The sequence below is a fragment of the Nelumbo lutea genome, chromosome 7 (assembly GCF_056320005.1).
Source record: "Nelumbo lutea isolate HS-2025 chromosome 7, American lotus-T2T, whole genome shotgun sequence".
Classification (NCBI taxonomy): Eukaryota; Viridiplantae; Streptophyta; class Magnoliopsida; order Proteales; family Nelumbonaceae; genus Nelumbo; species Nelumbo lutea.
Genome location: NC_142690.1, coordinates 32488837 through 32501144, shown reverse-complemented (window position 1 = coordinate 32501144; position 12308 = coordinate 32488837). Strand labels below are relative to the sequence as shown.

At 35.8% G+C, this 12308-nt stretch overlaps 1 protein-coding gene across 2 annotated transcripts in view; it reads right to left on the bottom strand.

Annotated features, from left to right (window-relative positions):
* Window positions 1-7861, bottom strand: part of LOC148846010 (membrane-associated protein VIPP1, chloroplastic-like) — a 41663-nt gene extending 33802 nt beyond the window's left edge. For both annotated transcript variants that reach the window (XR_016102077.1, XM_088953948.1), the window contains exon 1: window positions 7453-7861. Coding sequence is in view for 1 of the 2 variants with exons in the window: in XM_088953948.1 (XP_088810074.1) it covers window positions 7453-7579 (127 nt within the window). In the remaining variant the exon portion in view is untranslated. The remainder of the gene's footprint in view (window positions 1-7452) is intronic.
* Window positions 7862-12308: the final 4447 nt, after the last annotated feature.

The window sequence follows — 12308 nt, the reverse complement described above, 5'->3', positions numbered from 1 at the left end:
AAAGGAGTAAGTGATGTGCAAGAAGTGATTGCTTAAGATACAAGCTGGAGATATTGGTTTGTTATTTGGTTGGTAGATTATTTAGTGCAGATACAGATGAAGAGTTAGTTTCTAAGACTGCATTTGGTAAGAAGTGCAGAAAGTGAATGCACTGATGTGAATGCAAACTTGTTCAAATAGAAGCATGCAAACTTGGTTCAATTTTACGGCAAGTCACCCGGAAATTTACAGTGTCTTGTTTGGCTGCAATGAGTGCAAACATGAATCTCAAAGCTGGAACCAACCTATCTTACATTGACCACCATTGAGTGCAAATTCTGCCTCCACCCATTTTGAATGCAAAAACAGTTGAGAAAACAAATTTATTTTCATTTTCAGTACAAAAATGCATTCTTACCAAACCAGACCAGAGTGCAAATTTGCTTCACTTCTGCATTGCACTATTACTAAATGCAGCCTAAATGAGTATCACTGGAATGGTGTCTAGAATCCAGTTGATGCCACAAAGTTAGGTGGGGATCTGTTCTCAGAGGCGTGTAGGATTTAACAACAGACCAAGAAGATTCACTAGGGTCCAAGGAACCAAGAAGTTGGCCACATCTTATCATTCAAAAGATCAGGTAGGAGTAGAAATTGCTGATATCGTATAATGGGAGAAATATTTTGTTGCTATCAGAAATTGAAAAATCAACTGAAGACAGGAAAGTTAAGGCATTGGAAGATAGGAGAGATAAGATTGTTTCAGAAGATGAGGATGAAGCCAACGTACCTGCATAAAATCAGGAAATAGAAGGTGGTTTATGTGATGGTGGCAAGGTGAGAGATGCTGAATCTTCCTGCGGAGATGAGGTAGGTGATGGGAATGATGAAGGTCAGGGTGTAGTGGGGGAGAACAGAGGCAACGATTGCCAAGAATAGGGGTGAGCATTATTCGGTTAAAACCAAATTACTGAACCAAATATTTTGGTTTCGGTTTTTCGGTTCGGTTTTTTGGTTTTGGGTAATTCGGTTTTTAATAATTTTGGTTTTTGGTTTTGGTTTTCAGATTTAGAAATTTGGTTAACCGAAAAAACCAAATTAGCTAAAATTCATTATATAATATATAATATATAATATATAATATATAATATACAATATATAATATGCTACATATTTATATATTAATATATTATATAATGTATTATAATGAAATTAACTTTCATAATATATATTATAGGTTATAATATATAATATTATAGATATATATATAATAACTAAATTCAGTTTTTAACCGAAATAACCAAAAACAGAATCGAAAATTTTGGTTCGGTTATTTCGGTTTTATTGAAAATCGGTTTCGGTTTTCATTTTATTATTTTGGTTTTAAAAATTTCAGTTTATTCGGTTCGGTTTTTAACCGAATGCTCACCCCTAGCCAAGAAGTAGAATGTGAATGGGAAATTGTTAGAATAAGTGATGCAGAACCCAGACCTGTGTACGGGAGTAGCCAGCCGAAACTAAAGGCTTACAAAAGAAGAGGTCCACGTCAGCTCTCAGACACAACTAATAACAGAGTGGCATAACTGAATGTAACTACCAAGAATGTAACAGAATGTAACAACCTCATCTATAAATACAAAGTGAGCAAATAAAGTAATACAGAATTACTCAAACATCTCTCTCTCTCTCTCTTGTCCATTTCAGGAGGTGGTTCCTCATCAGAACCCTGAGTTAGGCAGTCCCTAACAACTAATTTGGTATAGAGCTTGATGCCGAACACACAAGCAACTTCAATGAAAGCCAGAGTCGACCACGTTGAAGTCAAGCTCCATCACGTATCTGGTGACATAAGGGAAATGAAGGAAACTTTGTCTGCTCTAATGAGGAAACTTGAACAGACTGGGGGCGATGGGAACAGAGAGGGTCGATCCAAACAATGGATGAAGCCAAGCAAGCAATTGACAAGCATAAGTGTTATACTATTTTTCCCAAACCTTATGGGTCGTGGTATAGTGTTGAACAGTACTTGTGATTTTAGGAGTCATAGAAATCAGCAAGCATGACATCACAGTTGCATTTTCTCTACACCAAGTGCTATAACCCGGTTCCTCTTCCTTGAGCTCTTTAATCTGCACATCAATGTATTCTTGCAATCCATGACTTACTATGGACAATTTTGCTGAAATGACCCACTCCCTATAATTGTATTCATCTAATTTCACATTAGTAACCTGTACCGTAGGGCTTCCAAGATGAAGAACACTATCTACAGTCTTAGAATCTCCAGATGAAACTTCACTTGTGTCAGAAGACATCTTGAACTCAGACAAATTGATATTTAGCAAGTAGAACAGGTCAAACAGCACCTTCCTTTGTTTGAACTCTAAAGATAATTTTACTTAGAACCCACACAAATCTCCTAGACTGAAACTTCTTGCAGTCCAGTGCCTAGACCTGAAAAATAGGCCTCTCTAGTAGTCCACACAACTATTCCACAGCTTCTTGCCCTAACTGGGCATACCATCAACTATTCTGAGCCTCCTTGAAGATTATCCAAAGGAAAAAAAAAAAAAAAAAAACCTAGAAACAATCTCAGCTAACCATAACCAGCAGTAGGGTACCTTATTGTTGCTATAACAAAAGGAAAAACACTAGAGAAGAACAAAAAAAAGTGAATGCAAGAGTAGACAAGCAGAACAAGAGCAGATTATTACTTTGATACCATGTTTGTATTCAGATTCATGAACAAAGAAAAGAAACCAGAGAAAGAAGAAGAAGTGTTAAGAGAGTAGGGCAGCACTACCTAACCAGCCCATAAAAATGATATTTATATTATGGTTACAATAACACGTGAGATCACCATCTTACCTCCCATTAATGTACAGTAATATAACTTAAAATAAAAAAAGGCCCAGGCCCATTAACCACGTAATAACAGTACAGACATAACAGAACAAAACATGATATAACATAAATGGGCCAAAGCCCAAACTGTTAAGTCCCATAACAGATACTATGGATGAAGTCAATAAAAGAACATAAAATTGACAAGATTGTAGATAAAAAGGATGCCAGCAAGGTGTTTGGTGCTATCTTTTTTGGGTGGGGAAGGTTTTGCTATCAAAGCATTTGAGGAGCTAGAAACAAGGAGAGGAAGGAGAGGGAGAAAGGAAAAACCAAACAGCAGAAAGAAGGTTGAGAGGATGAATGGGTAAAGTGTTATGAAGGAAGCACAAGAAAGTCAAAGAATACCAAGATATGATTTATGGAATGATCTTATCTTGGAATTGCAGAGGATTAAGTGATTACATGAGGAGAGAACAAGTCAAATATGTCGTGAGAAGGCACAAGTGGAGGCTGTAGCGACTATACTACTCCAAGAAACAAAGTTCCAAAAGTTTGATTGGAAGAAGTATGAGGCTGATAGACGCATGGCCCATACAAATATCACGTAACCTGAACCTTCGGCATATGGTTGGAAGATCTACATCAGCAAATAGTTGTTTAGTCAGTTCTTTTTGTTGCATAAGAGTCGGTCAAAGAAGTTAGCTTGCTAGCCCATTGCCATAAGAATCGGTCAGTCTGTTAAGAGAGTTAGTTTGTTAGTCTGCTGCATAAGAATAGGTCAATTTGTTAAAGGGGTTAGCTTGTTAGACTATTGCATAGGAATCTGTCAGTTAGTTAGAAGGGATAATCCCATAATTAGGGCTAGTTTAGTGGTAATTAGTTAAGTTCTTGTATTTAAACACCAACAACCAGCTGAAGTGGTGTTGGAAATTAAATAAAAATCTTGTGGGTTTCATTCTCACCCTAAGCAGAATACTCTTTCAACTCTAGCTTTGACTGGGACCTATCATTGGTATCAGAGCTAGGCACAATGGCTACTAACAAGGAGAGAATTGAGAGCTTAGAGGCTGGACTTTGAGGACTCCAAGACAGCTTTAGTCGTATGGAGGTGGGCGTAGCTGATAAGTTACATCAGTTGGAAGATGCCATCAACAAATTATCGGAAGCCCTACTCTCCAACCGAACTGCATCAACCAACAACAGCTTCGAGCTTAAGAAAAACTCTCCTACGGGACGTTCTCGCAACGTGAGAGAAGAATCTCGAGACAATTCCGAAGTCAGACGACAGTTGTTCTCTTCCAAATTAGCCAAGTTGGAGTTTCCTCGGTTTGCCAAAGATGACTCCACCGAATGGTTCACAAGAGTGGACCAATTTTTTGAATATCAAGGCACCCTTGAATCTCACAAGGTGTCCTTGGCCTCTTTCCATTTGGAAGGAGAGGCTAACCAATGGTGGCAATGGTTACGCAGATCCTATAAGGAAGAAGGCAAGGAGGTGACATGGGAGATGTTTCAGGAGGAACTTTGGGCAAGATTTGGTCCTACCGATTGTGAGGATTTTGACGAAGCATTGTCAAAAATCCAACAGGTAGGCTCCTTACGTGACTAACAAAAAGAGTTCGAGTGGCTGGGCAACTGGGTACAAGGTTGGACGCAAAAAGCCGTAGTCGGGACGTCAATGGGAGGCCTCAAACCAGACATAGCTGACGACATCCGGATGTTCAAACCAAGGTTGCTGAAAGAAGCTATCAGCCTTGCACGGATGCGAGACAAGCAACTAAACCGTCAAGAGAATGCTACATGTCCATTCAATAGTACCACTATCGACTCTTCTCCAACGAAACTGAAGTCTGCTTCACCAATGAAACGACTCACTTGGATGGAGATGCAAAGGAGGCGTGCTCAAGGCCTTTGTTTTAATTGCGATGAGAAATTTGTACCATGGCACAAATGCAAAGGACCGCAATTGATGTTGCTTGAAGGAAATTATGACGAAAGTGAGACAGATGACGAAGAGGGAGCTCATACCAACCTTCGACGAGCTACGGAACAAATACATCAAATTGGACCTTGAGGACAAAGTCCCTCTAAAAGACGAGGGCAATGATAGACGCATGGCCCATACAAATATCACGTAACTTGAACCTTCGGCGTATGGTTGGAAGATCTACATCAGCAAATAGTTGTTTAGTCAGCTCTTTTTGTTGCATAAGAGTCGGTCAAAGAAGTTAGCTTGCTAGCCCATTGCCATAAGAATCGGTCAGTCTGTTAAGAGAGTTAGTTTGTTAGTCTGCTGCATAAGAATAGGTCAATTTGTTAAAGGGGTTAGCTTGTTAGACTATCGCATGGGAATCTGTCAGTTAGTTAGAAGGGATAATCCCATAATTAGGGGCTAGTTTAGTGGTAATTAGTTAAGTTCTTCTTGTATTTAAACACCAACAACTAGCTGAAGTGGTGTTGGAAATTAAATAAAAATCTTGTGGGTTTCATTCTCACCCTAAGCAGAATACTCTTTCAACTCTAGCTTTGATTGGGACCTATCAGAGGCTTTTTTAAAATAAATAAAAAAGAAAATTAATTAAAATTGTAAAAAAAAAAAAGATATAAAGGTACAGATAGAAAGTGATGAGAGATCACCCAGCCAAAAAGCAATAACAAACAAATACAAAACAATATAATATTCATTTCAGCCCAAACAACCCAATTCTAAATATGACCAAAAGCCACACCTAAAAATTTCTTTTATTAACCACTGAAAACTCTGGTAAAATCATATTCCAAGGTTCTGAGGGATTGAGTGGAGGTGAACAAAAAAAGGGTCAGTGAGGTAAGGCAAATATGATAGACAATTAGATAAAAGGATAGATGCAAATATGATTGTTGAGAAAGAAATTCAAGTCTGCAAGAAGCTAGGTTTGTTCTTTCTTGGTGGTGAAGAATTTGCAAAGTAGGTGTTTATGGAACTAGAAGAAATAGATAGAATTGGAGACTTTAAATTCTCAAATTCAAAATTAATTGAGAATATTGGAGGGAGAAATTTTGCTATATCAGGGATAATGGAAATGAAGTTTCAGTTACTAATGAGTGTGGTGGGTTTTGTCAAGAAAGGGTGGATAAGTTAATTCTGATTGTAGCATGACTGAAAACTGGGGAGGATGTTGAGATAAGACGGTAGGTCAAGCAGGTCAGTTGTTTAGGATGTATGCTAAAATCTTGAGTTATAAGGTGAGGGATGTTATTCATGTTATCATGGATTGCTGAGAGGTTTCTTGGTTGGAGGTTCTTGTTAAAGTTGGGTAGGATGCCCTCATATTAGGATGTATTATCAAGAACCTTGTTTGCGGGGTTGGATTTGTAGGGGCATTATACTCCTTGGTTGGCTGTAGTGTTGTTACTTCGTTATTTCCCTTTTCTCTCAGTTAACTCTTATTACCTGACTTCATATTTTCTTTTTATCTTATCTAACTTTCCTTTATATTCAAAATAAACAATAACATTCTATAGCGAGCATATGGATGCTGGTAGACATCCACACCTAGATGCTGTTTACATTACTGCATACATAAGAAACAGCAGAAACTGGGATAGGTTATAAGGTTCAAATACAACCGACATCATTATCAGGGATAAAACTATCAGAGAAACTATTTCAAGATAACAGGAACTAGGCTTATGTTTCCAGGCATATTACAAAGGACTAGAGAGGTCAAGTAGTAGTACAACAAAGAATCATCTTAGAACACCATATTGGAAGATTAAAAAAGGCATGTCATCGGAGCTTCATGATATGTTAAGCTAAAAATCCTTCTCCTATATCCCATAATACACACTTAACCAGATCCTAACCAGTCTGGAGTCTACATATTCCTTTAGGTGTAAGTTTCATATTTGTATTGTGACCTGAAGGAATAGAGCATTAAGCTGCATTTTTCTTTGCAGGCACTAAAAAACCTTTGCACCTTTGCTTGGTACATAAAACAATATAAGTAAAAACTTGTCCAGAAATGTAGTACAAGGAAAGAGCTTGTATTCCAAAAGTTCAAAACACCCCAATCCAGAAATATAACCCCAAAAATAAAATCAACGTTATTCTCAGCTCTTTGATTAATTAACGGGGAATTAGAGAGAAAATGCAAGTAAGCATCTGCTTCCGTTGTCTGTGTGTGTGGGTGGGTGGGGGGAGGAAAAGGCATGAGCCTGACAATTCCTTAAATATTTCTTAAAGTTACAGAAATTGTGTATCAGCAAGTTAATGAGGATAACAAAAACTAAATAAATAACAATGGTACATAAAAAAAGCAGCATCTGTTAGGGCAATGTCAAGGAGCTCATAGACCATTATATTAAATATCTCGGTACAACAGGAAATCTAGAAACATGGAGAACAAAATCCAATCTCTTAGTTCTTGTCTGGTTCCACATGTGTACCAAAGCCCTTCGAACAATAAATAAATAAGCAAGCATCATTCTTCGATTTAAACAAGTTCCCCAAACAAAATTGAGAGAAAGCAACAAAAGCAGGCAAACTTAAGTTACAGCAAACTCCATGAATATCACATAAGGCGTAGAACTTAATTAATTAGGGACCATAAAGAAGACAGAGAAATATCCTGAGAAGAAACATACCTCCACCATTAAGGAAAGACGTCTTCAGGGGTCTCCTGAGGGCTACAAGTCTGTTAGAAGAGGGCTGTAATGAAGACGATGGTGAAGATGACATGCTTAACCCAGTAATGGGTCCTCTGATCGCCATTTTCAGAACAAACCCACCTCGGCAATTGCAGAGACAGGATAAATACGCCAATCCTAGTAGGAAATGGAATCAATTGTCAGATATTTTTGTTTCCCGTCGGAATGGGTGGTCTGTTTTCAGACTGTTCAGAGTCTTGCTTTCTTTTGTTTCAACGTGTGGTGAGTGATGATAGATTTGAGTTTTGAGGTAGAGTTGTCAATGGGGTCGCTTCTGGTTCGAGACAGGGTGGCCCAGTCCCGAATTTTTGTTAATCGTTCAATAAAGTATAAACCATACACAAAATGAGTTTGGGTACAAATCAATCTAAGTAATAGTATTTTTTGTCTTTTTTTTTCATTGAAATTACAAGAATGCCCCTCTCTATCGACTCTCTTTTTCCTTCTTATTTTTTCTTTCAAATGACAAGAGTGACACTCTCTCTCCTATCAACTCTTTCTCTCTCTCTTTTTCTTGCAAATTATAAGAATGTCATATCTTTCTCCTTATAAATTACAAGAATGTCACTTTCTCTCCCATCGATGGTGACTTTAGCTCGGCATCTTGACTGTTAGGGAACTTGCAATTAAAGGTAGTCGAGTTCGAGCCAAGCCAAACTTGAACTTTTGAGCTCAAGTTCAAGTCTCTAATTCGAATTGAGCTCAAGCTAGACGATACCTCAACCATTGAGGGAGACCTCAACTCGGCACCTTGATCACTGAGGGAGATCTCGACTCAGCACCTTGACAATTGATGGAGACCTCAGCTCAGCACCTTGTCAACTAAGGGAGACCTTAGATCGACACCTCACCTGCTAGGGAAACCTTAGCTTGACACTTCAACAACTGAGGGAGACCTCGGTTTGGCACCTCGGCAATTGAGAGAGACCTCAACTCAATAGCTCGGCTACTTGAGAGACCTGCAATCAAAGGTAGCCGAGCTCGAACTTCCAAGCTTTTGACTCAAGCCGAGCTCGAGCTCGAGCTGATAGTTTATGAGCGAGCCCCTGCAACATAGGGCCCCCTCCACTACTAAATATATTAAGCATAAATGTGTACGTAAGAAGGCCTAAGGATGAGGTAAATGGAATCTAATAGTATCTTTTGCCTTTTTTTCATGGAAATTACAATAATGCCACTCTCTACCAACTCTCTCTTTTACTTTTTTTCTTTCAAATTACAATAATGCCACTCTCTCCTACCAACTCTCTCTCTCTGTGTCTTGCTTTTTTATATTTTCAAATTACAAGAATGTCACTCTCTCCCCTACCAACTCTTTCTCTCTCTTTTTTCTTACAAATTACAATAATGTGGTCTCTCTCTCCTGCCATTTATCTCTCCTTATAAATTATAAGGATGCCACTCTATCTCCAATTGAGGGAGACCTCAGCTCAACATCTCGATTGCTAGGGGACCTGCAATCAAAAGTAGTCGAGTTCGAGCCAAGCCGAGCTCGAACTTCTAAGCTCAAGCTCAAGTCTCTAATTCGAATTGAGCTTGAGCTACATGGCACCTCGACCACTAAGGGAGACCTCATCTTGGCACCTCGGTTACTAAGGGAGATCTCGACTCAACACCTCAACAATTGAGGGAGACCTCATCTCGGCACCTTGTCAACTAAGGGAGGCCTTAGCTCGACAACTCGCCTACTAGGGAAACCTCAACTCAACACTTCAATAGCTGAGGGAGGCCTCGATTTGGCACCTCAGCAATTGAGGGAGATCGACTTGGCACTCAGCAATTGAGGGAGACCTCAACTTGGCACCTCGGCTACTTAAGAGACCTACAATCAAAGGAAGTCAAGCTCAAACTTTTGAGCTTTTGACTTGAGCTTAGATCAAGCTCGAGCTCAAGTCTCTAATTCGAATCGAGCTCGAGCCAGATAGTTTATGAGCGAGCCCTTGCAACGCAAGGCCCCCTCCGCTAGTATATATATTAAAACAAGGAGGTTTAGAAATTTTCTCATTTTTTGAATTTTTTATTTTTTAATTCCATGTTATTTTTAAAACAACCAATAAGATGCATTTTCCCAATAACCTAAATAATCTCTTCTCCTAAACTACCTCCCTAACTTTCTCCAAAATTATCTCTAATTTAGTAGAGAGCTTTTCTCCTAAATTATCCCTAATTCCTATGTATCCTCTTCCCTACTTTTTATCTATATCTATCTAAAGAAAGTCTAGATTAAAAAATTTAATAATTATTTAAATATTCTAACAAAATTATATAATAACTTTAAAATATTTATTAAAAACACAAAAATTAATTTTATATTTTTAAAAAATATATCACGAAATTATGTACTAACAATTTAAAATATGTTTTTCTGAATTGTCAATTTAAATGTTTTTCAAATATTTAATAATATGTAATAGCTTTAAATAAATAAATTTCAAATAACAAAAAAATTAAATATTTTATATATTACTTAAATATTTATCATAACTATATTTTAAATAGTTAAAATAACGAAATAATGTAATAAATTTTAAAATTTTCTTCAAAGTAGAAAAATAATAATAACATAATGTTAAAATTAATAATAATTTAATATATTATAAAATTAATAATAAATTTGTGTAATAATAGTATAAATTATGATTTTATGGATAATTAAATTGATTACATAATTAATATTTTAAAATTTAAATATTTTAATATTATTTAAGTATTTAAATAACTAAGTATTTTAAATAACAAAATATTTAACATAACTAGATTCTAAATAGTTAAAATAAATAAATTATGTAATAAATTGAAAATAATCTGAAAAAGAAATATTAATTATAACATAATATTGAAATTAATAATAATTTAATATTTTTATATAATTGTAAATAACTAATTTTACTTATATCAAGTAATAATTCAAGAAAATAACTATCAAAACAATTAATATTTATTAATAATATTTTTCAATTCTTAATCTGTATTTATTATATAATTATATATAATAAAATTAATATTTATTGTATTTTAGTAATTATTTGTTGTTTTTTGCGATAAATGTATTTTTAATGATTATGTATAAATTTATTTTGTTTTGTTATTTAAAAGAAAACTTTTAATAATTATTAGAGATTAAACTACTATTATTGAAATTTTTAAATTTAATTTATTGTATTTTTGTTATAACTTATTGATTAACATTTATTAGAAATTAAACTATTATTTGAGATTATACTATGTGTTGACTAAGTTAATATAATTATTGTATTGTATTTAGTACTTATTTGAGAGAAGGATTTCCAAATCGCTTCAATTATGAATAGGTTTGAACAAGCCTAATGTGTAGCATCTAGTCAAGCACCTTCCCATGCACTTAGAGTCACTCTACAAGCAAATCCTATACAAGACTCATGAGAACATGTTCTTCCTCCTGATATTCACCATGTTTTAGTTGCATCTCTTTCTATGCAACAACTTCAAAATACTATTGTGGATATGATACGAGCCCAATATGGAGCGATTTCACAATATTATGTTGTCTACACCAAACTTTACATAGTGTATTGACAGCTTGCCTATGCCCTTGGGATATCATCCCACAAAGTTTCAACAATTTGATGGAAGGGGTAATACTAGACAACACATTGCTTATTTTATAGAAACATGCAACAATGCAGGAACTTATGGTGAAGCAATTTGTATGTTCATTAAGGCTATATTTGGTTTGAAGGAGGCCTTTCCCTACCTTTTCCTTCAAACCAAACATAGCCTAAGGGAAAATGCCTTTAATTGCTATACTGACCTTTAACCAAATCCCATTGATAGAAGGGATTAATTGGAAAGAGAATTTTTTGGTCATTTTTATAGCACTTGTCATATAGTTATCATGCATGAGCTAACTGCGACAAAGCATGAAAAAAAAAAGATGAACATGTTATTGAATACATTGACATATTGAGAAATCTCTATCTAGAATTTTTAGATAAGCTTAGTGAAAGTTCAATTATCGATACATGCATTCAAGGAATGCATTGGGGGTTGCACTATATCCTCAAGGGAATAGAGCCTTGAAGTTTTGAAGAATTGGAAACTCATGCTCATGACATGGAGTTATGCTTAAATTCCTTTGGAGAGCAACAAACTTATGCTTTTCAAAAACAAAAGTACATAAAGATGGAAGAAAAATCCTCTAAGCCAGTGGAAATTATGAAAACTACCACTGCACTTGTTAAGATTATAGGAAATAAGTAACAAGAAAAAGATGTCTCTCAAAGTAAAGGAAAACAAAAATACACCTTCAAAAAAATGGAGGAGTATCCATTCCCGGATTCTAATGTTTCAAGATGTTAGATGCTCTCTTAGCTCAATACCTCATAGAGCTCCAAGATTGTAAGTGCCCGGAAGAGGATGGTCGAACAAATTATTCAAAATACCGCCAATGCCGTCAAATAATCAATCATCTAGTTGAAAAATGTTATATTCTCAAAGATAAAGTCATGCAATAGCAAATATGGGTTGAATGAGTTGGACTTAAGTAATGACATTGCTACCACTAATGTCCATATTGTTGCATTCGGATCCTTCGATTCAACACCTCTCTTTAGCCCTTATGAAAATCCGCCCCCACTTAAGAATGCTATGGGGGAAAACATTCAACAAATGATATTTATTTTTTGTCTTTTGATCAGATTGTTTGCGATTTTAAGTTTGAAATATCATTAAATAAAGCACAAGAGAAAGTCTTTAATCATAAAGATGTTGTTTTGTCTGAATTAGAAATGGCATTTTCAAAAGATGAGCATGGG